The 24,565-nt window shown below is 37.1% G+C and overlaps 1 protein-coding gene across 11 annotated transcripts in view; it reads right to left on the bottom strand.

The window, feature by feature from the left end:
- Positions 1 to 24,565, bottom strand: part of LOC117315693 (CUGBP Elav-like family member 4) — a 220,909-nt gene that overhangs the window by 65,817 nt on the left and 130,527 nt on the right. For 7 of the 11 annotated variants that reach the window (XR_004529745.1, XM_033870005.1, XM_033870009.1 and 4 more), the window contains one exon: positions 1,550 to 1,616. Coding sequence is in view for 10 of the 11 variants with exons in the window: in XM_033870005.1 (XP_033725896.1) it covers positions 1,550 to 1,616 (67 nt within the window). In the remaining variant the exon portion in view is untranslated. The remainder of the gene's footprint in view (positions 1 to 1,549; positions 1,617 to 24,565) is intronic. The other 4 variants (XM_033870006.1, XM_033870011.1, XM_033870013.1 and 1 more) reach the window with 1 other exon arrangement.

Raw genomic sequence — 24,565 nt, 5'->3', positions numbered from 1 at the left:
CAAGTACGATATCTGCTTAGCTGATAAAGGAGATATCGGATGAAATTGAGGAACGTGTCGGATCATCCACGCGATACCAAACACAACATTTAGATTTTTAGTGTGTGTGTGAAATATTTGACTCATCAAATGTCACATTTATAAGCACTCCTTGTGCAGTCACACAACATAACCAAACACAATTATGTCTTTATCTGAAAATGGTTTGTCCAAATACAGTACATGTAAAAATAATCTTATTGTCAAATATCTTTCAATGTTGGTTTAAAATAATGTGTTCTTAATTTCCCCGTAATTATTTATCCTCACATTTAAACAACGCCGTTGAAAACAAATCTGACAAAAGTAGGTCATAGTGACCTAGTTTATGAACCGAAATACCATACATTTGTGTTTGTACTTATATTCGTATGTGTCTCGGTGTACTAAATAACAAGGGAGACGAAAACTCGAGTAAGTGATTTAATCTCCCATTAACTATACTACAATATTCGAGATCACGAATTTCCTAGACGAATCGATATACGTGTAGTTAGGAGTATAAGTATACATCCATTGAACGAAGAGCCCTTCCAAATGAGATATTAAATTTGACCTCCATCTTGTATCGTCGACAAATCTGTCCAGACACTAGTCATACTAATCGATGAATGGATTAATAACAAGAAAAAAATGTACGTTCAATGACAGAAGAGTTCTACGAAGAGAGATAATTCCCAGACAGACCATAGTGTATTAAGTCTCGTACGCGTATGGACAATTGAAGCATACATGTAGCTTCTTTTTTTTCCATCATACGCTTTGTCTATTGTCATTTTGGGGGGATACAAACAGATATATACACATGTAAATACAGTATAATAAACAATTATTTAGGAGCAATTTTTATAAATATAGATATAAATATATTCATTAATTTATTTTAAAATAAAAGTAAAATTAATGGTTATCGTTCTTACTAAATACGATTACGTAATACTTTATCTACATCACGTGTGATGAGACATAAGTATGAAAAATAAATACTACTTCCGGGTATGAATCACGTTGATTGACGGAAGTCAACTGCACTTCCGGTTCCGTTGTAACAATAATTATACACTCACCTGGACATGTTTTAACAAAAACGTTTGATGGACTTCAATCGTTTTAAATGATATGGAAATGAACGAAAGTTTATTTAAATCATTGAATCAACTGGCCATTAAGTGTTTTTTTTTATATAAAACATAAATAAAACGAGTTTGACACTTTGTGAGACAAAAATTAAACTTTTGAAAAACGGATAATAAATCTTTGTTCAAAATACGTTAACGGAACTTAATTCTATTGTGTTTTTTATTTAATTGTTTGGACGAGGAATACAATGGATGGATTATCTACTATCAAAATGCAATTAAATACCAAATATCACAACTATGGACCTTGATTCATAATTGATATTGATTAACATTTCCATGTGTAAAAACGATTCAAATTCACCTGATACTTATTTCAACTCGCTAATATCAATAGAAAGAGAAAGATAGTGACGTCACACAAAAATCACCTTCATCTGTTTTCGTACCTGCCCTACTCTCGCTGTCTGCGGGTTTTACTTGAATTGGACGGTTCATCTGAAAATACAGAAAGTTGAAGAATAATAAATCACTTGGCAAGCTGTTCAGTTTCATTTCAATATACAGTAAAACCAACAAGTTATGGGACAACGGTGTATGTATGTAGTTATGAGGACGTTGAAGTCAGGTATCCAAGAATATAATTCAGCGGACACGGGCATTTATTTCCAAACTGTTCAAAGAAAATACCGATGATTCCGTTTCTTTCTTTTCTTGCTTTCATGTGTGAAATGAATTTCCTTTCGTTTGTTAATAATCAAGAATGCGGTTTTTGAAGTTTCATCATCAATCCCAAACGAGGCCAATTGCATTTTACCAACTTACAAGGCTTGTAACCCCAGACTTCCGGAAAATGAAAATACGACCCGGAATGGCAGCTCGGTAATAGCATTTTCTAGAATAATAAACAATCTCTATGGTTCATAATCAGATGGTATTCTCGCATTTTAAAACACTGGACACCGTTTGATCGGATGCGAGTGGTCCCATGGGGTATCGAATAACAATTCTATCCAACCATTAATGCGTATTATATGAAATTGCGGAATGGGCGAAAACAAGCGAAAAGAAATAATTTGTCAAAACTCCAGAGAGCCATGTATAATTCATCTGCAGGAAAATGACAGGTTAAAAGCAGATATCACATAACGAACGCTGGTATTTTATGTCAACCACGAGTATTTCCCGCGCTCTTGTAGTTTCCTGTCATCCAACAATTCTAACTTAATCCTTTACCGCTACATAGCAACAACGCGATCTGGAAAATGTGTCTTGTAGATTCCAGGAATTAAAAACAAAACAAAGAATTAAATGAGAAATAAATAAATAAATAAATAAATAAGAATTCGTTGTGGTACAGTGTTTGAGGAAGCGCTTATTTTATCTATCTCTATTTGTTTTAAATCTCTTTTGGCAGTTTTCATGTTTCAATAGAAAACTTATAAGTACAATAAAAAATTTGAGGATTGTTTCTCAATTTTTTGCTTCAATGAACTGATGAAAGAAAATGAACCTAGCACAAATGAAGTGTTTTCCGAAGAAAGTTTACTAGTTTTATTGGGGCGGAGCGAAGTCAAAATGTAAATATACTGATTTGGATGTTGCTTTTGATTTTTGCGGGTTTTATAATCCAAGCGCTGAATCATTCATTTCGTTGTTAGGACATTGAAAAGAAACCACTCTACTTCGGGCTATATGTGGGTGCAATCGGAATACTTCGGGCAATTTCGGGGGTTTGCCGGAAAGACCCGAACATGTCCAATTGACGATCACGCATATGTTGTTCTCCATCAACATGGAAGCACTTGGCAACATGCCATCATCCGGGTTCTAACTGTGAGTATTTACAATAACGAGATACATTCAAAAAAATGATGCAAGTACAAGTTTTACAAGTCCGTGCATCCGGGTCAACCAAGTACACAGGTAGGTAATTTAATATATGTTTAGTCATTAAAATTTACCCTGGTTTACAATCGAATAGATTCATACAACTTACTCCTAACGAAAAACTCTCTGTAGCTCGCGGAGACGAACACTTACACGGTTTCTACATCTTAAATTAAATAATACTTATTAAGAATTTCACTTGCAGGGTTAATACGATCAGGTGGAATTTTAAACTGAACAAAATAAATTATTCTTCTTTCTTCCCTGGTATATCACTAACTAAGCCACTTCAAGTAATTCAGTTCGAACAATGATTACCTTTAAAATGAAAAATAAATCATACACCGTAGGATTTAATCTAAACGTATGCACTCATATACATATTACTCATAGCAGTGACGTCAACATCCGTTTTATATGTGAACTTGAAATTTTAAAGTTTAATCTTCAACACCGGAATTGACTAAAACGTTGTCTATCACGTGACAAAAAGGGGCTAAATAAATGCATGCAAATATCATGACGTCAAGAGGTCAAGGTATAGGTCTCTTCCATACATTTTCGATAATTTCATACACAGGTTTGCATTGACGCCGATTAATTAGAGAAAACGCACCATTCGATTTTCTTTAAACTTTTGCGGGCTTGTCCGCGTGGTAGTCAGGGTGATATTTAAATATATTACCTAAATCCTACAAGACATGTTTCTACGTCGGCAGTACACAAATCACACAGCGTCGTTAAATATTTGTACAGTGTGTGTTCGGACAGTTTTAAGACGTCTGTGTGTATATGTTTTATTTTAGAATATTCTGAAATAAATTTTATACACAAAAACTTTATTCTAAAGAAAATTGCCGTCATTTCAAGGCCTCTGATTGGTCCGAATTAAGATTTTGTCCGATTTTAATGAAATTTGATATGTAGGCATATGGGACACTGTTACCTCTGGTGACCTCATTTTCACATTTTAACAAAATGACCACCATTAATGGCCTCTGATTTGTCAAAAATTTAGATATTGTCTGATTTCAATGACATTTGTCATGAAGGTACATCATAGGACACTGATCAATCTTGTAATCTCACTTTCGAATGTAACAAAATGACCACCATTTCAAAGCCTCTGATTGCTATAAAAACACCATAAATTAACTCCATAAGGACGAACAACGTGTAAGATTATACTCACAAAGGAGAAGGAACTCTCGAAACTTGAAACTTTGTAATTATAAAACCCGGGATGGACTTTCCGGACAACTGTTTATTAGAAATACCCCAACGATTATCGATGGCGCTCTGACATAATGGATTCAGGATCGAGTTCAATCATTTTAACTAACATTGTTTTTCTTCTGCTGTTCTTTATTTCTGATACAATCTTTAACATCCAATCCGTCTTTTATAAACACGACATATTGCTTAAGTAAAGCGAAACGCAAATAGAAAAAAAAATCGTAAGTAACGAAATAATTTTCTTCACTACACATAAAGATGCATAGCCACATATATATTAAGGTAAAATACCACACTACGTCACACTAAAAATGAAAAATTGCAGACTACGTCATACTGAAAATGATAAATTACAGACTACGTCACACTGAAAATGATAAATTATAGACTTCGTCACTCCGAAAATCATCAATACTCCAAATTATAAAAAGCAGAACACGCCACATCATGACGTCATGGTTTTATGACGTCATAATTGAAAAAAAATTAGCGTTACGATTCCCCTTATATATAACGTAAGGTCATGTTGTGACGCAATTTATGAAATTGCGCGTGATGACCCTGACCATATCAAAACATTTCTAATAAGTAAGGCAGTACTTGTTCTAATTCTTGATGTCGTTTTTCAACACCGTAAACCGTGCTTTCATGGTCTCCACGTCGTAATGTGGATAAAACTACACCAAGCTAAATTGATTTCAATGGAAAAAAGAACCATTCTAATTACAGGGCTTGCTTTTATGTTCTCTGTGATAGTTTTCTCTTAATGGTCCAGTGATGCTGTTTAAGATACGTGTTTTGGAATAAAAGACTTTCAGGACTCTCCTAAATGTCACGTGACTAACGACCAAATTACCGGATGCCGATGCACTACAACCGGAAGTCAATTTCCCGCTTATACCATTAGTGATAAAAACCGGAAGTTCATGCGTTGGTAAGTAGAGTAACTAATATTTTCTACAAAATCTATCGATTCCATGTAAAATTTAACACGTAAATGGAAGTAAGGATCGTCAAATCTAATCGTAAGCTGTTAACCTGAAAATCCCAGTCATTTTAACGTTTGAAATGATAGAGGTATAATGGTTACTGAAAGGCGTGATATTCGCTCATATTAAAATAAAATCTATTATTTTTATGTGTATAAGAGAGAACCTATTGTAGAAATAAACTAATGTTGTTGTAGTTTGGAAATATCAATACAGTGCATCAAGACATTTATATCATATTATATATATGTCGGGGAACGGCAGGATTAAATACAAAAAAAAACTGAACATGGAATTTGGAAATTAATTGTTATCAAAAAAACAAATGTCGCCAAAAGGTTTTCCACATCATCCCGTTTCCGATTGAAATTATAAAATAAAATGTTAAATTCTACTCCTTCAATTCATTGAATTAACGGAGTTACGGAGGAATAGGTATCAATCTCAAATCTGTGTCATTAGGGACCTTGCTTTGTCTACTGTGTGTACTGTTGACATAAAACTTTTGAATGACTCATATATTGATTGATGAAGGGAATGGTTAGTTCGGCGCATAAAACAAAGTTTAATTAAATAGACACATTTCAATAAATCTTTTGTGACAATTTCCCAAAAAAACCTTTTGCATGCAGTGTACCAGTACAAAAACCAATATTAGGTGTTTTTTTATGTAATTGACATTCATATGACGTACCCCAGTTCTCGTCATTTGAGGGAGTACATATTTTGTATTGCATTTAATCAAGCTTTTACGTACTTTGATCAAATCGATCCTGTTTGAAATATGACGTTTACGACAGATACTTGTCTTGTGTTGCTGACAAAGACAAATTCATCCTATAGATTCGTGACCTGGCCTGATATCGATTTATCTTGAGGTACTCTGATTCATTAAGTCTCATTGGAAAATATCCTTTTTTCACGAAAATAAACTTTTCTAGATTTGTCAGCTTAACACTATTCTTTGTCATTTAAAAATATATATTTTAAAGAAATGTATGTGAAAGAATTACTTTTTATGCAAGACATTTTTGTCTTTTAAAAAAAATAATTGTTTTAAAGATGATTGATATTTATAATTAAATATATAACTGATTTTAATTCATATTTATTTCTTGTTAAGATAATAAAGCTTGGTAAATCAGAATTAAACGACACACGAACCTTGATGACGATCTCGCCTGTCGATGAGATCGCTTTGATCTCGGACTCTTAGTCATTATAATTATCTGTTCTTAGAAATATTAGATTTTCACGTGATTTCAATCCATCTAACATTATTGGATAGTCCAAATTAAAGGTACTACTCGGGTATCCTAATTCCGGAATTACAATTTCATGTAGGATTGTAAATTAGAGCAAATATAAATCAATAAATCTAAACTCATTTCTGATTGGTTATTGAAATAAAATGACGACATCAACTGCATGCAGTGATATCAATATTTTGAGTAAGATTATCTGATGATATTGATTTTTTTTTTTTTTTTTTTTTTGAATAATTATGATTTAACGTGAAAAATCAAACCAAGAAGAAGAAGAAGAAGAATTACTTAGATTTGATATTAAAGCGTCAACCATGACGCATTTTTTAAAATAAAATATGTTTGATAACCCCAGGTTCGTCGTTCTCTCATTTTTTTTCTGATAAAAGGACAATCATTGTAAATTCATCTTAACGTTGAATCGTCTTGAAAATGATGAAAGTAAGAAAACAAGCTAACATTCTGTCTCTATAACATGACCGCATTACAGTCATAAAGATCTGGCGCGGGATGGACATGTAAGTTTACGGACGATCAAATTAGATTTGGCGAGGGATGTACGTCAAAGTTTATGGACAAACAGACAAGAAATGAGGAAGAATGCACATGGGTGCACCAGCCAATTTAATTCTAAAGGTTCAAAAACGTCACCATGACAACACAACAGACATTCATGCAGATTGGTTTGAAATAAGAACAGAATCGCGTTTAAACCGATAGCTTCGTTTTTATTGTTCTCGGGGAGGACATAAAATCTACTTCATATGGAGGCTTGTCACCCATGAGGAACGCGAGAGCAGAGATATGTCCGAATGTTCTCGATAGCCATTGGTACAGGGACGGCGTAAATGGTGGAACAAAGGGTTTGAACAGTCTAACTGATATAGAGAACAATATCAGTGACGTCAGTATCGAAATGATAAAACACGACAAAGGATCAAATAGATCTTAAGTTATTGTTATAATTTATTGACGCTTAGATTTGTTTTGTCTGGATTTTCCAGATTATTTCTAGTTACATTTATCGGTTATATGTCCCGGATTTACCAAAACAACAGGCCCCGGATGATCAAAGATTATACTTAGGTCCCGGATGTATAAAGAAAGTACATAGTTCCCGGATGTATGGTGATGGTTGGGCTAGAATGGACCAGACAGTAGGTCCTGGATATACAAAGATAGTACGTAGGGCCCGGATGTATAAAGGCAGCAGGATTCGGATGTACCAAGAGAGTAAGTCCCGCGTGTTCAAAGACAGAAAGGACCCGGATGTACAAAGAAAGTACAGTAATCCCTCGACCTATCGCCACTCGATTATTATTTGATGTTATTTGATGAACCAAGCCAGTAGGTCCCGGATGTACAAAGCCAGTGGTTACATATAGACATATACCCAATTCGGTTAATAAAAATAGTGACACAGATTATATCACCTTATATCATCTTCTTGGCCCACATAGATGTTGTCTAAATAAAAGGACTGGTCCGGAATATCCTATTTGGGAGGACAGGAGGCATCATAACATTACACATCTCATCGCGGACTCGAACCTGTGCTACTCCCGCGAACGAGTGCGCTATCATCTGGCGAAAAGAGGAGATCAAGTTTACCCGTTGTGTTTTCCATCCCCCCCCCCCCCCCCCCCCCCCAAAAAAAAGTCTTGTTTTCGATCTCACGGTTCCTTCGCCGCCATGTCACGAGATCCCTCTCCCTTGCCATCATATTGCAGCGCGCTCTTCTCACAAAGTCACGTTAATGTTTGGTGAACGAGACTTGCTGATTCATATAAAGGACTAACCTTTACCATTTAATATTAACAGTTGCATAGAAAGAGGCCCATCCAGATATATATGTGTGAGTGAGTAGATAAGGGTATATTGTAAATCTATACGTATCATCTCCACTCTTTATGACTATAAGATATATTGTATTGTACAATAATTATGTACTTTATGACTATACGATATATTTTATTGTACAATAATTATGTACTTTATGACTATAAGATATATTTTATTGTACAATAATTATGTACTTTATGACTATAAGATATATTTTATTGTACAATAATTATGTACTTGATGACTATAAGATATATTTTATTGTACAATAATTATGTACTTTATGACTATAAGATATATTTTATTGTACAATAATTATGTACTTTATGACTATAAGATATATTTTATTGTACAATAATTATGTACTTTATGACTATAAGATATATTTTATTGTACAATAATTATGTACTTGATGACTATAAGATATATTTTATTGTACAATAATTATGTACTTTATGACTATAAGATATATTTTATTGTACAATAATTATGTACTTTATGACTATAAGATATATTTTATTGTACAATAATTATGTACTTTATGACTATACGATATATTTTATTGTACAATAATTATGTACTTTATGACTATAAGATATATTTTATTGTACAATAATTATGTACTTGATGACTATAAGATATATTTTATTGTACAATAATTATGTACTTGATGACTATAAGATATATTTTATTGTACAATAATTATGTACTTTATGACGCGAGGTCTCCGTTTCCTCATAAGTAGCAATAATAGTGTTCGTGAATAGACATCGTTCCGTAGTGACGTCTGTAAAATGCTCGCGCAGACATCCGTACCACTTAAGGCTGTATGTCACCTTATTCTGATTGTCTCCTTCTTTCTGTAAGTGCTCCACACGTTAAATATGACTTTTAAACTATGTGATAGTGAAACGTCATTTCACAAATTCAAATCCATCAATTAAAAAATATACATTGCTAGATTTGTAAGGGCGGTAACGCTGAAAAATACATACGCCATATAAAGTGGAATTTATATTCATCAAATCAGAAAATTAACAGGACAATCAACGATCAAAGGAACCGGATTTAATACTTGAGGCTAAAACACTATCTTCTGTAAGTCATGTACTTAAAACTGTTCATTTCCGACATGTTTCTAAAGCTTGAATCAAATATTTTGTGATTAAAAATAAATTAAAGTTTCATCTACAAAATGAGTTCTGGATGTTCCCTCACGACCCAAAAATATTCCTGTACATAATTACTTACGTTTGAAAGTAATCGATATTTAAAAGCTTCTTAAGGATCCTGATTGTTTCCGGAAGTACGTGGTCCTACGTTCTCGAACACTTCCCGTGTATTATGCACATACACTACAAACGTTCTGGGGATGATAGATTAAAAACAGAACTCATAGCATCATATTGAATTAGCGTGCCTTCTTATGACACACAGCTGTTCTATATTTAAAATGTTCCTTGAACGGGATGATGAATGGCACGGTAATTAGCGCGCGCGAGGGGGCGTACTTTCCCTATTAATCAAAAAGCGAGAGAAGAACTACCGTTAAATATCTTGTCCGAGCAACTTCCCAGTGTCCCACGCGCGCACGCACTTTTCTGATAGAGTGATGAACGAGGAAGGGAAAAGTAATGACAGGTCGGAAACCGAACGGATCGTTTATCTTTTTCGTACATTCTTAAGACATTTCACCGGCACCAATATTGTTGCAAAAAAAAATAAAAAATGTCCAGCCCCCCTAGTTAAGAAATTGGACACATTAAAATGTTAACTTCTTCAGTATTTTTGGTGGATAAAGGATATTAGAGACGAAAAGGAGGGCCGTTTTTATCGTTCTTTCAGATGAATCAGTGAATCAGATCATAACATCTATATCATGTCTTTTATTAAATCATGTAAATCTCCGAAATATCTATTTCTCTTCTTTGACTTGGACGAATGACAAAACGCTTTTACCAATTTTTCAAAACTTACGTCAAGAAACATGTTAGTTTTTGTGTCATGTATCTTGCCAAATATTGACAATTCTGCCACATATTCAGAATTATTACATCTTTTACCAGTGTAATATTAAACATAATTCATTCTATAAAAGCACCTTTTCTGATAATATTCACTAGTGAGAAAATATCACTTTTCTGATTTGACTATCAAAACACTGCTTTAAAATGACAATGCTGACACGGTATGGTTTGCTATAAAAATGTAATTAATAAAATATATCTAACAGTATTTTCAGTAATACCAATTACATTTCACGTGTGCGGCTAATATTTTGATATTTTTCACTTGTGATGCGTACCCGTGAAAAATATTAAAATATTAGCCCCACTCGTAAACATATTTGTTATTACTGAAGACACTGTTAGATATTCTCTATATACTGCACTCGGCTGATGAAATTATATATGAATAAGCAATATTATATATTTCGTATATAAAACCGTAAATGACCGTCGTTATACAATCAAGACCTCATTATATCGCCATTAACATCTCTTTAGATTGACATTGGCGAGTTATCGAACACACAATTTCTAAATCATCGCATAAAAAATTGTAATTCTCCGTCCAGTAAAATTAAATGAAACCTCGTGCGGAAATGAGTAAATGAATTGATTGATAATCATCCTAAATAATTCAATCGCATTCATGTCAATATAGTAAGTTAGGGTGTAAACCATTTTTGTTCTATATTTGAACCATGGCACGTGCTTCTGGTTTGTTCATTTGGTTGTTTATTACAGGAAGTGAACATGAAAACAATTTACATCCGGGTATATCACATAGCGCGTGCTGTAATTTGGCCCGTACCATCACCTGACGCGCTCCGCCTGTGGAGTTGTTAGTCTGAAGCGGCCTTGTGAGATTCCTGTCAGTATTAGATGTGTTACAATAACTCTCTTTTATAGTTATGGCTGATACGCGCATTTTGATTCTGATAAAAATTTAGATGTTTCTTTTTATGCTATAAATCGTGTGTTGCAATAAATTTGAGGAGAATGGAAATTTGTTATAAAATACGTTTCTGAAGTGCAGCAAGATGGGGCGTGGAGGGGGGGGGGGGGTAGGTAGGAGGAAAATGGTGTGTGTGTGTGATATCCGCCATATGGTTATCGGCTGTTGATTGGGGGAGGGGGGGGGGGGGGGGGGGGGGGGGGGGGCGGATAACAACAGTTGAAGCCGATGTAGGTCAGTACCTGACCCTTCACTGTCCGGAATGTGGTCAGTCCAATACGATAGTTTAAAGGGCCCCGTCTGTAAGAACAGGCATGACAAGCTTTATCAAATAAATCTTGAATAATTTCTGTGAATTGAAATGCAGTATTAAATGTCTGTTTGTGCCCAAGAAAGATATGTTTGTGACGTATTGAAATATATCATAATTACCTCCCTTAAAATATATCATAATTACCTTCCCTTCAAATATTATTTTACAACAGTTAATAAAGAAATAAAATCTAAACATCAACAAACGCGTTGACGCTGACGGAAGCGCGCAGTATGAAGTAATGTGGGAAGAAACCGGCGTATCCGGAAAAAGCGAGGCGGTGAGACAGGTGAGCGTTTTAGTAAGTATGCTATCCATTACGCCACTCAACAACAATAATCTGTAATGAGGCTCTGTTCATCACGATTTCAAACATCTCCGTTCGACCCCCCCCCCCCCCCCCCTTCCCCTCAAACAAGTAAATCAGTAAATAAAATCAATAGATAAATCAATAAATAAACAAATAAATAAACAAATAAATAAATAAGTAGAAAAGGACTAATATAGGCTGAGCCTGTTGTCCAATCCCTTTTAATATAGGCTGAGCCTGTTGTCCAATCCCTTTTAATATAGGCTGAGCCTGTTGTCCAATCCCTTTTGCCAACACCAAATCTTGATGATATTCTTTGTAAAAATACCTTGTTATTATACTTGTTGTGTTGAGAATAAAAGATTTTGAAATAAAATAGAAAGAAATAAAAAGAAAGAAATAAATAAAAGAGAGATAATCAGGACATGAGAAATGTTTACTTATGCATAGCATCCCATTTTTGATACGAGCCTAGATTCCCACAAAAACGATGGACCTGACAAATATGGAGGTGTAGTATATCACGGGTTGAACTTATCGGTTGTTTGTGTACCACAGCAAATTTTAGCAGTTTAGTCTGTTTCCCCCCGTGACGCACACCACACCAGCTTTACCGTCTAACTAGGTACAATTATCACCTACTAAAACATACAGATTCGTGTGATAACCTTACGATCGCTCATCCCCAGAAAGCCTGGTACTACCTGTACGTCTGATACCCCGCAATAGCTACATGCGGAGGGTGTATTTCAGATAATCTCGTGAGCACGCGCCACCACAACTGCTTACGGTTAACAATGATATAATCACATAAACTAGGTTTTTTGTTTCTTTTTTAAAAATATCGGTTAACGAATAACAGAGAAGGTTTTTTAAAAGAAATTTTGTGGATTTCGGAATTTCTGACTGAATCCTACTTATTTACTTATTTATTTGATACTGACAAACGATAAAAATACAATTTTTTTCATTTATAAAGTAAATATGTTCATATCTTAAACCAATCCTCAACCCTGGGCTCATATTTCCAATGCAAATAAATATTTAAATGGGAACCTTTTTAACGGGCTTTGTCTAATCTTACGGCGCGGTTCGTCACACCGTGTCCTATTTCACTTCCCCAGTGTGTCGCGTGCCGTTGACAGGTGCTCCTATTTACACAGGTAAACGCTATATACATTTATCACCTATTTGAGATCTGTTTCTATATTTATCACATAATTTCACAGCTCTAGTAAAGCCCCGCGTACAGATACGAACACAGGTGAATGACAGGGTAAATACGGATAATTAGCACAGGTGAAGCGTCCATATGTCCCCATAATCCGTGATACCGTTATACCTGTTGATTACGACAAAAGAATCTCAGGTAACCGCTATCTCCCGGACAGGTAAAACTATTATTCAAATGTCAATTGTATACTCCGCATACGTATAACACATGATCTCGCCAGCTGTCCCCAGCGGTTGACATCTGTTCGCGTGCGGTGGAGATTTCTACGGAATTCAGTCGGCGACATACAATCAAATGGCATCGCCGCGAAGACATTTACGATGATATAAGGTACGTACTGCGATGTCAGAAGCAGTGTATCGTCGATTCAACGTTTGATGATGGAAGCAGCACGTTGGGTGACATCTAGTGCATGAAACGGTCAATGTCTCTCTCCGGATCCTATATTTTTCCGTACCGACAATTAAAATGAATTCACGTACCCGCCGTAGGTCCGTGACGTCACACAAGCGAGTCAACACTGGAACTTTTTTTTCTGAATCACTGAATGACATCAATATAAGTCTTGTTTGACTTCTGTGATGTATGTTGGCGTTTTCCCGTATGTAGATAATGTATCGAAATAGATACAATCTTATGTTTACAGTCTGCACGTGTACACGCCACGTGGTATAGAGACAGTAAACTAATTAAATGCACATTTAAAAATATATTTTCCATAAAGCGATTCATTTTTTAATAATTTATGAAAACGTCAAATCGTTCTCAATATCCGTATACAGTGGCACCAGATGTCGTATAAACATCTATAATTCAAAATGTATTACGAGAAATTAGAAACTGCAGACATGTAGCACGGATACTTGTTTGGTATAAATATTTTATTATACAAATTATTAAAACACAATGAAATGATTAGCGAACGACGATGATTTATTGGCTTTTAGGGTTTTGTTGACTTTTGTTTCATTTTTGTTGTTAATGTTATTGCTTCTCGTTGATGGTTTTTGTTTTTGTTTTTGTTTTTGTTTTTTTTATTTTGTTTTGTTATTTGTTGGGTTGTTTTTTTTTGGGGGGGGGGGGGTCTCTTTGAGTTATTTACCTTTTGTAATTGCACCTAAATGTTCAGATATATTCTACAGTTTCCTTATTTTGTAATGTATAATATCAGTTCATATCCACGACTGCGTCGATATACCTAGGCGCCAACAGACGGCTATAGAATTTCTATTACGTGAAGCAATGCAATCTGTCCTGATTCTCTCTCTGATAATTAAATTCGACATCTTAATTAATTAAAAATTACGTGTTTTTACTTTTTGATTTTAACGTTATTGAAAACATAAGAGAGAGGGCGAATGTGAACCCAATAACTTTACAAAAACTCATCGCCATCTGTGATCTGTTTTCTGAAACCTTAAAGTCAATTTTGTTGATAAAGGGTTAACAAGTTTCAGTAGCGAGAGTGAAAACGTCTGGAAATATATTCAAGCAAAAAAAAAAAAAAAATAGAACAAATGAAGCATGGCATACGGAACGGCAGAACAAAGAATGGAACGACAGTACAACGAGAAAACCCGTTAATGATGAAGCGAAACGGAGAAAGAAAGTCTTCGAAAGAAATACCGCCATAGCCCAAATATTGTACATTTCTACCAAAAATATGACGTTCTACGCATAAAAATGACGTAATACGCAGGCTAACCATAGACGTTCATGGGGCACGGAGGAACGGAGAGGAGGAGGGGCAAGGGAGATGAGGGGTCGCGGGGATGGGGGAGTAACGATGGGGGGGGGGGGGGGGGGGGATAGGCGGTCAAAATGGATTAGAATATCGATTATATGTCTGAGTGAGATGGTAAATTCGCAATTTCAATGATTTAAAAGTATAGTAATTTCGCGATTTATTGTAGCAATTCATACAAGTACATAACCCATATAGTCTATCGTCAATTCTGCGTTATAGTATAAATATCAAATTTACTTATACAAAGGATCCACGGAGAAAATTACATGACTTATCTTTTGTGCTTATTGACGATATTCACCGACTTCCCGAGGAAATTTTACATGTTTCACGGTTTTGGTAATTTGACTTAATGCTGTATGTTACATTTTTAATGCGTTTTACAATTACTCCCACTATTACCCCCACTATTACCCCCACAATTACCCCACATTACCCCACTACCCCCACTACACAAGTACCCCACAGTACCCCCCACATGTACCCCCACATTACCCCCACTATGACCCCCACCAAGTACCCCCACCCAAGACCCCCACATTACCCCAGCCACATACCCCCACAGTACCCCCACATTACCCCACGAGTACCCCCACATTACCCCCACATACCCCACATAACCCCCACAGTCTCCCCGACCCCCACAACCCCCACAATACCCCCACGTATTACCCCCGACATTACCCCACAGACCCCACTATTGAACCCCAGAGGACCACATACCCCCAATGACCCCCACTGATTCCCCACGAGACCCCACAGTACCCCCACAATTGACCCCACTAGAACCCCCACGTATGACCCCACAGACCCCACAGTACCCCCACAGGACCCCCAGAACCCCCACGAGGACCCCCACAATTACCCCACAGACCCCACTAGACCCCACAACCCCAAGACCCCCACTAGACCCCCACGATGACCCCCACGAGGACCCCCACGAGACCCCACGAGGACCCCCACGAGGACCCCCACAGGACCCCACAGACCCCCAAGACCCCCACGAGACCCCACAGGACCCCACGAGAACCCCACGAGGACCCCACAGACCCCCAGAGGACCCCACAGAGACCCACGAAACCCCCATCAAACCCCCACGAGAACCCACGAGGACCCCCACGAGAACCCCACGAGAACCCCCACGAGGACCCCCACAAGGACCCCACATGACCCCCACGAGAACCCCACGAGACCCCCACAGGACCCCCACAAACCCCACAGAACCCCAGACCCCCACATGACCCCACAACCCCACAACACCCCACTAGACCCCCACAGACCCACCCACATTACCCCCACATAACCCCACCAAGAACCACCCAAGACCCCACAGACCCCCCATATACCCCCACGACACCACAACCCACAGTACCCCCACATAGACCCCCACGATACCCCACACCATTACCCCCACAATACCCCCACGACTACCCACAGACCCCCACAATACCCCCACATACCCCACTATACCCCCACATAACCCCCACATGTACCCCCACAGGACCCCCACAGATACCCCCACAATTACCCCATTACCCCACGTATACCCCCACATTACCCCCACTATACCCCCACAATACCCCACAATTACCCCACTATACCCCACAATTACCCCCACAATTACCCCGACTATTACCCCCACTATTACCCCCACTATTACCCCCACTATAACCCCCACTATTACCCCCACTATTACCCCGACTATTACCCCGACTATTACCCCCACTATTACCCCCACTATTACCCCCACAATTACCCCCACAATTACCCCGACTATTACCCCCACAATTACCCCGACTATTACCCCGACTATTACCCCACAATTACCCCCACAATTACCCCGACTATTACCCCGACTATTACCCCGACTATTACCCCCACAATTACCCCCACAATTACCCCGACTATTACCCCCACAATTACCCCGACTATTACCCCCGACTATTACCCCCACTATTACCCCCACAATTACCCCCACAATTACCCCGACTATTACCCCGACTATTACCCCCACTATTACCCCGACTATTACCCCCGACTATTACCCCCACTATTACCCCCCACTATTACCCCGACTATTACCCCCACTATTACCCCCACTATTACCCCCACAATTACCCCCACTATTACCCCCACTATAACTAAGAATACGCACACTAATGCCCCGATCATTATCACAATCATTCTTTAGTAATTGTCGAACAAGGACAAATGAGATCATTAAGTTTTAATTTTGATTTTGAAGTTTTCAGTAAATGAGAAACATCTCATAGATAAAGTCCATGCTAATGTTACCTTTGCATTTGCCCATAGAAATGGGTCGATGGACTAGCATACCACAATGTTGTGACGTCATGAAATTATTTCTCTCTTATTTCTGTAGTTATAGTATCACTATCTATGTATATGCGTGAATCAGTCAGCCGATTAGGACAATTATACATTCCAAATTATAGTTTTAACAAATCCTAGTCTGACAACAATTAAATGTATAATTTCACTGTAAAATGTTCGCGTTCTGTCTCATCATGTTCTCAGATTTTCTTTTTTTTTTCTCTTTTTTTTTTTTTTTTTTTTTGAAAAAATGATAAATGCATAGATTATATTTAAATTCTTAAGTAAAATTATGTTGATTTTGCTGTTAATGTGTTCCGTCAAGGGTAAAATTTACCGAATATATGTGACCTCTTGTTACACATATATATGTCTGGGTGAACAGTATACTGAAATCTGACAAACACCGTGTATGTTAACACACCGTCTCTCTATCTGATTGAATATGACGTTATGATAGTCTATGGCTCCTACCATCGACATCTAACTCATTTCAGGAGAATTTCACAAATTAAAAAAGGACAGACAGGCCATCTATAAGATATCTTGGTTTGCTGTAACCCGACCAGGGAGTTTTCCATGGGGGTAGTTAAGTAGTCCTGAACTCTTTATTTTCAGTTCTGAAAACAGATTTTCAATCTTCAATACAAAAACTAACCATAGTATAAACTGTTTAGAAATCATTCATTCTGTGAATTTAAATACAATAAACACACACCAAGCTTATTTGGGTTTACGAGACGTATTTTCCAACTTGCAAAGCAAATTCCGAACATTAATATCCGGAACGATCAAGTCATTAAAAAAAAAAAAATCACAATAATTTTTTTTTCAAGTCGGCACATTTTTCTGGGTCGGGCAGTTTACGCCAAACCAACTATATTTTTTTTGAATTTTGGCCTCAGCGTATCGGAGATAATGTTAAGATAATGTGACAGTCGTCTCCCCACTGGAGGTCTGGACACTCACAGATCAAAGAAAGGTAAGGATGCAGGGTTAAATATACATGGCCGGGCGCTGCATGATGGTGATAATCTACGCGTTCAATAAAGGTACTTAATTATTAAGTAAACCCGTAGACAGGATCGAACTGACCCCAACTTCAGACATGATTCATTCAAATTAAGAATGGAAAAAGTGTACCGCATTGTCAGTATAGAGAACACTGGAATTCAAATTAATGTACCACATTGTCTGTATAGAGAACACTGCAATTCAAATTAATGTACCCCCCCCCCCCCCCCCCCCAACTGAGAAAATCCAAACTGATATCAGATAAAAACATGTACCCTATCCACCCGAGACAATTTGAACTCTAGATATACACGTACAAATCAAGATCTGAACTCAAAACAGTAATAATCAGGGTTTGACGCCCCGATTACTGAGAAAATCGGAGCTCCAATTTAAAAAAAAAGCAACATTACACATGTAAAAGATCCAGTCTCAAAATGTGGCGAAATTTTGTGACGATTCAAAACATCAATGACATACAAAAACAAAGAACTAAACGATAATTCCTGAACCACGCGCACTAGCGGATCGAGGGTAGGGGGTGGGGTAATTTTTTGTATAGCCTTAAAAATGCCTTGGCGGCCCCCAGACCCCTCGCCAAACAAAAAAATCTGCGCTTGACGCGTCATGCCCGTCAACTCAATGATACAGCGTTTTAACCGTCATTAAAAAAAAGAAATCGGATTTCTTATAAATTATAAAGTGCAAGAAGCGTATTAAGGATATTTGCTACTTGGCAGTGGCAGTGGCAGAGTGGTTAAGGTGTCCCGACACTTTATCACTAGCCCTCCACCTCTAGGTTGCGAGTTCGAAACCTACGTGGGGCAGTTGCCAGGTACTGACTGTAGGCCGGTGGTTTTTCTCCGGGTACTCTGGCTTTCCTCCACCTCCAAATCCTGGCACGTCCTTAAATGACCCTGGCTGTTAATATGACGTTAAACAAAAACAAACAAACAAAATTGCTACTTTAACTGTTGATATGATCGCATTGGATGCTAGCTCTTCCAAAACAATTGTATAAAATAAGATAATCTGTTGTGACTATGATTTTTTTTAATCTTTGTTCTCAAATAATTAATTGGTATGCCTCGTATGAATTTATAAAATTAATTTCTCATTTCTGAAGAGTTAAGGGTTTTCATTGCTCACATCATAAATCTTAAAGGGGTGTTTGAGCGTGAAATAGGCAACAATATCACTGTCCCTATAAATAAAAACCTACTGTTGAAAGGAAAGAATGACAAACTAGCAAACCAGGACGACACTCGATAGAGCGATGACACGACATTATGAAAAAAAATACCTCACACAATTAAGTCAGAATGGAAGGCATTGCACGGTTTAATACAGAAATGAAATTTTTATTTTACAGCAGAATATGAGTAGCACCCCCAGTCTCCAGGAACACATGGAATTCCCATATCATTCTTGACACAATTATCCAATTGATATTTTTGCGTAAAACATTACAAATCAATACATTTTTATTTAAGGACTTTATATACCAGTGTTTCTTGGTACCATTCATGAACACAAACATGTTCTGCAGCAATGTGATCTAATTATGACATCATCCATACTTTTCTTAAATCTCTCAGAAAGATGTTCATGCATGCACGTCCATTGTGTCGCTATTTGACCTAATTAGGAGAGTCGCGTGCTTGATAGGCTGCAATCAACGGCGAAGATGGCAGATCGGGGTTACAGAATAGCGCTGGCGGATCTATCGATTTTTAATCACCACGAAGACAAAAACTGCAGTGGAATTCGAGCCTCATTTTACACATGGCACTTTTTGTAGAGAGAATCCCGTGAATGAAAATTTAGCTGGGGCTCAACAAGGGGGAGTCAATTCATTTAGATTAGACATTGTTATTGGTAAATGTCTCAAAATATTGTAGCTTTTTTTTTTTCTAAATTCGCTCTGAAAATGTGAAACACGTGATCAAATTCAGATAATGCCTTATTTTGAGTGCAAAATATTCATGACAGTTAATCACGATGTCAGTTTCCATTGTTACTCAGACGTTGACACGAATTTACCTACGCTGATAGAAATATCAGCAAAGATATCGAAAATCCAAAACGGAAGGGAAAACACCATGTATCAAACCTCGTTTATTTATTTCCAAAACGATATATATGGTCTATTTGCCCAACAATGCTCAACCTAGAATGGAAGACTTTACCAAACGAGACGCCAGCGGATATCGCTGTTCGGTATCTACCAAGTAACTGTAGAGATTAGACTAACTACCAAGTAACTGTAGAGATTAGACTAACTACCGAGTAACTGTAGATATTAGACTAACTACCGAGTAACTGTAGAGATTAGACTAACTACCGAGTAACTGTAGAGATTAGACTAACTACCGAGTAACTGTAGAGATTAGACTAACTACCGAGTAACTGTAGAGATTAGACTAACTACCGAGTAACTGTAGAGATTAGACTAACTACCGAGTAACTGTAGAGATTAGACTAACTACCGAGTAACTGTAGAGATTAGACTAACTACCAAGTAACTGTAGAGATTAGACTAACTACCGAGTAACTGTAGAGATTAGACTAACTACCTAGTAACTGTAGAGATTAGACTAACTACCGAGTAACTGTAGAGATTAGACTAACTACCGAGTAACTGTAGAGATTAGACTAACTACCTAGTAACTGTAGAGATTAGACTAACTACCGAGTAACTGTAGAGATTAGACTAACTACCTAGTAACTGTAGAGATTAGACTAACTACCAAGTAACTGTAGAGATTAGACTAACTACCTAGTAACTGTAGAGATTAGACTAACTACCGAGTAACTGTAGAGATTAGACTAACTGCCGAGTAACTGTAGAGATTAGACTAACTACCGAGTAACTGTAGAGATTAGACTAACTACCTAGTAACTGTAGAGATTAGACTAACTACCGAGTAACTGTAGAGATTAGACTAACTACCAAGTAACTGTAGAGATTAGACTAACTACCGAGTAACTGTAGAGATTAGACTAACTACCTAGTAACTGTAGAGATTAGACTAACTACCACGTAACTGTAGAGATTAGACTGACTACCGAGTAACTGTAGAGATTAGACTGACTACCGAGTAACTGTAGAGATTAGACTGACTACCAAGTAACTGTAGAGATTAGACTAACTACCGAGTAACTGTAGAGATTAGACTAACTACCGAGTAACTGTAGAGATTAGACTAACTACCTAGTAACTGTAGAGATTAGACTAACTACCTAGTAACTGTAGAGATTAGACTAACTACCAAGTAACTGTAGAGATTAGACTAACTACCGAGTAACTGTAGAGATTAGACTAACTACCGAGTAACTGTAGAGATAAGACTAACTACCGAGTAACTGTAGAGATTAGACTAACTACCTAGTAACTGTAGAGATTAGACTAACTACCGAGTAACTGTAGAGATAAGACTAACTACCTAGTAACTGTAGAGATTAGACTAACTACCAAGTAACTGTAGAGATTAGACTGACTACCGAGTAACTGTAGAGATTAGACCAACTACCTAGTAACTGTAGATATTAGACCAACTACCTAGTAACTGTAGAGATTAGACTAACTACCGAGTAACTGTAGAGATTAGACCAACTACCTAGTAACTGTAGAGATTAGACTAACTACCGAGTAACTGTAGAGATTAGACTAACTACCGAGTAACTGTAGAGATTAGACTAACTACCGAGTAACTGTAGAAATTAGACTAACTACCGAGTAACTGTAGAGATTAGACTAACTACCGAGTAACTGTAGAGATTAGACTAACTACCGAGTAACTGTAGAGATTAGACTAACTACCGAGTAACTGTAGAGATTAGACTAACTACCGAGTAACTGTAGAGATTAGACTAACTACCGAGTAACTGTAGAGATTAGACTACTACCGAGTAACTGTAGAGATTAGACTAACTACCGAGTAACTGTAGAGATTAGACTAACTACCGAGTAACTGTAGAGATTAGACTAACTACCGAGTAACTGTAGAGATTAGACTAACTACCAAGTAACTGTAGAGATTAGACTAACTACCGAGTAACTGTAGAAGATTAGACTAACTACCGAGTAACTGTAGAGATTAGACTAACTACCGAGTAACTGTAGAGATTAGACTAACTACCGAGTAACTGTAGAGATTAGACTAACTACCGAGTAACTGTAGAGATTAGACTAACTACCGAGTAACTGTAGAGATTAGACTAACTACCGAGTAACTGTAGAGATTAGACTAACTACCGAGTAACTGTAGAGATTAGACTAACTACCGAGTAACTGTAGAGATTAGACTAACTACCGAGTAACTGTAGAGATTAGACTAACTACCGAGTAACTGTAGAGATTAGACTAACTACCGAGTAACTGTAGAGATTAGACTAACTACCGAGTAACTGTAGAGATTAGACTAACTACCGAGTAACTGTAGAGATTAGACTAACTACCGAGTAACTGTAGAGATTAGACTAACTACCGAGTAACTGTAGAGATTAGACTAACTACCGAGTAACTGTAGAGATTAGACTAACTACCGAGTAACTGTAGAGATTAGACTAACTACCGAGTAACTGTAGAGATTAGACTAACTACCGAGTAACTGTAGAGATTAGACTAACTACCGAGTAACTGTAGAGATTAGACTAACTACCGAGTAACTGTAGAGATTAGACTAACTACCGAGTAACTGTAGAGATTAGACTAACTACCGAGTAACTGTAGAGATTAGACTAACTACCGAGTAACTGTAGAGATTAGACTAACTACCGAGTAACTGTAGAGATTAGACTAACTACCGAGTAACTGTAGAGATTAGACTAACTACCTAGTAACTGTAGAGATTAGACTAACTACCGAGTAACTGTAGAGATTAGACTAACTACCGAGTAACTGTAGAGATTAGACTAACTACCGAGTAACTGTAGAGATTAGACTAACTACCGAGTAACTGTAGAGATTAGACTAACTACCGAGTAACTGTAGAGATTAGACTAACTACCGAGTAACTGTAGAGATTAGACTAACTACCGAGTAACTGTAGAGATTAGACTAACTACCGAGTAACTGTAGAGATTAGACTAACTACCGAGTAACTGTAGAGATTAGACTAACTACCGAGTAACTGTAGATTAGACTAACTACCAGTAACTGTAGAGATTAGACTAACTACCGAGTAACTGTAGAGATTAGACTAACTACCGAGTAACTGTAGAGATTAGACTAACTACCGAGTAACTGTAGAGATTAGACTAACTACCTAGTAACTGTAGAGATTAGACTAACTACCAAGTAACTGTAGAGATTAGACTAACTACCAAGTAACTGTAGAGATTAGACTAACTACCGAGTAACTGTAGAGATTAGACTAACTACCGAGTAACTGTAGAGATTAGACTAACTACCGAGTAACTGTAGAGATTAGGACTAACTACTAGTAACTGTAGAGATTAGACTAACTACCGAGTAACTGTAGAGATTAGACTAACTACCGAGTAACTGTAGAGATTAGACTAACTACCGAGTAACTGTAGAGATTAGACTAACTACCGAGTAACTGTAGAGATTAGACTAACTACCGAGTAACTGTAGAGATTAGACTAACTACCTAGTAACTGTAGAGATTAGACTAACTACCAAGTAACTGTAGAGATTAGACTAACTACCGAGTAACTGTAGAGATTAGACTAACTACCGAGTAACTGTAGAGATTAGACTAACTACCGAGTACTGTAACTAGTATAGAGATTAGACTAACTACCGAGTAACTGTAGAGATTAGACTAACTACCGAGTAACTGTAGAGATTAGACTAACTACCGAGTAACTGTAGAGATTAGACTAACTACCGAGTAACTGTAGAGATTAGACTAACTACCGAGTAACTGTAGAGATTAGACTAACTACCGAGTAACAGTAGAGATTAGACTAACTACCGAGTAACTGTAGAGATTAGACTAACTACCGAGTAACTGTAGAGATTAGACTAACTACCAAGTAACTGTAGAGATTAGACTAACTACCGAGTAACTGTAGAGATTAGACTAACTACCGAGTAACTGTAGAGATTAGACTAACTACCGAGTAACTGTAGAGATTAGACTAACTACCGAGTAACTGTAGAGATTAGACTAACTACCTAGTAACTGTAGAGATTAGACTGAACTACCGAGTAACTGTAGAGATTAGACTAACTACCGAGTAACTGTAGAGATTAGACTAACTACCGAGTAACTGTAGAGATTAGACTAACTACCGAGTAACTGTAGAGATTAGACTAACTACCGAGTAACTGTAGAGATT

Source organism: Pecten maximus, chromosome 17, assembly GCF_902652985.1.
Source record: "Pecten maximus chromosome 17, xPecMax1.1, whole genome shotgun sequence".
Taxonomy (NCBI): Eukaryota; Metazoa; Mollusca; class Bivalvia; order Pectinida; family Pectinidae; genus Pecten; species Pecten maximus.
The sequence above is the reverse complement of the archived record's forward strand: the minus strand, read 5'-3'. Positions and strand labels throughout refer to the sequence as shown.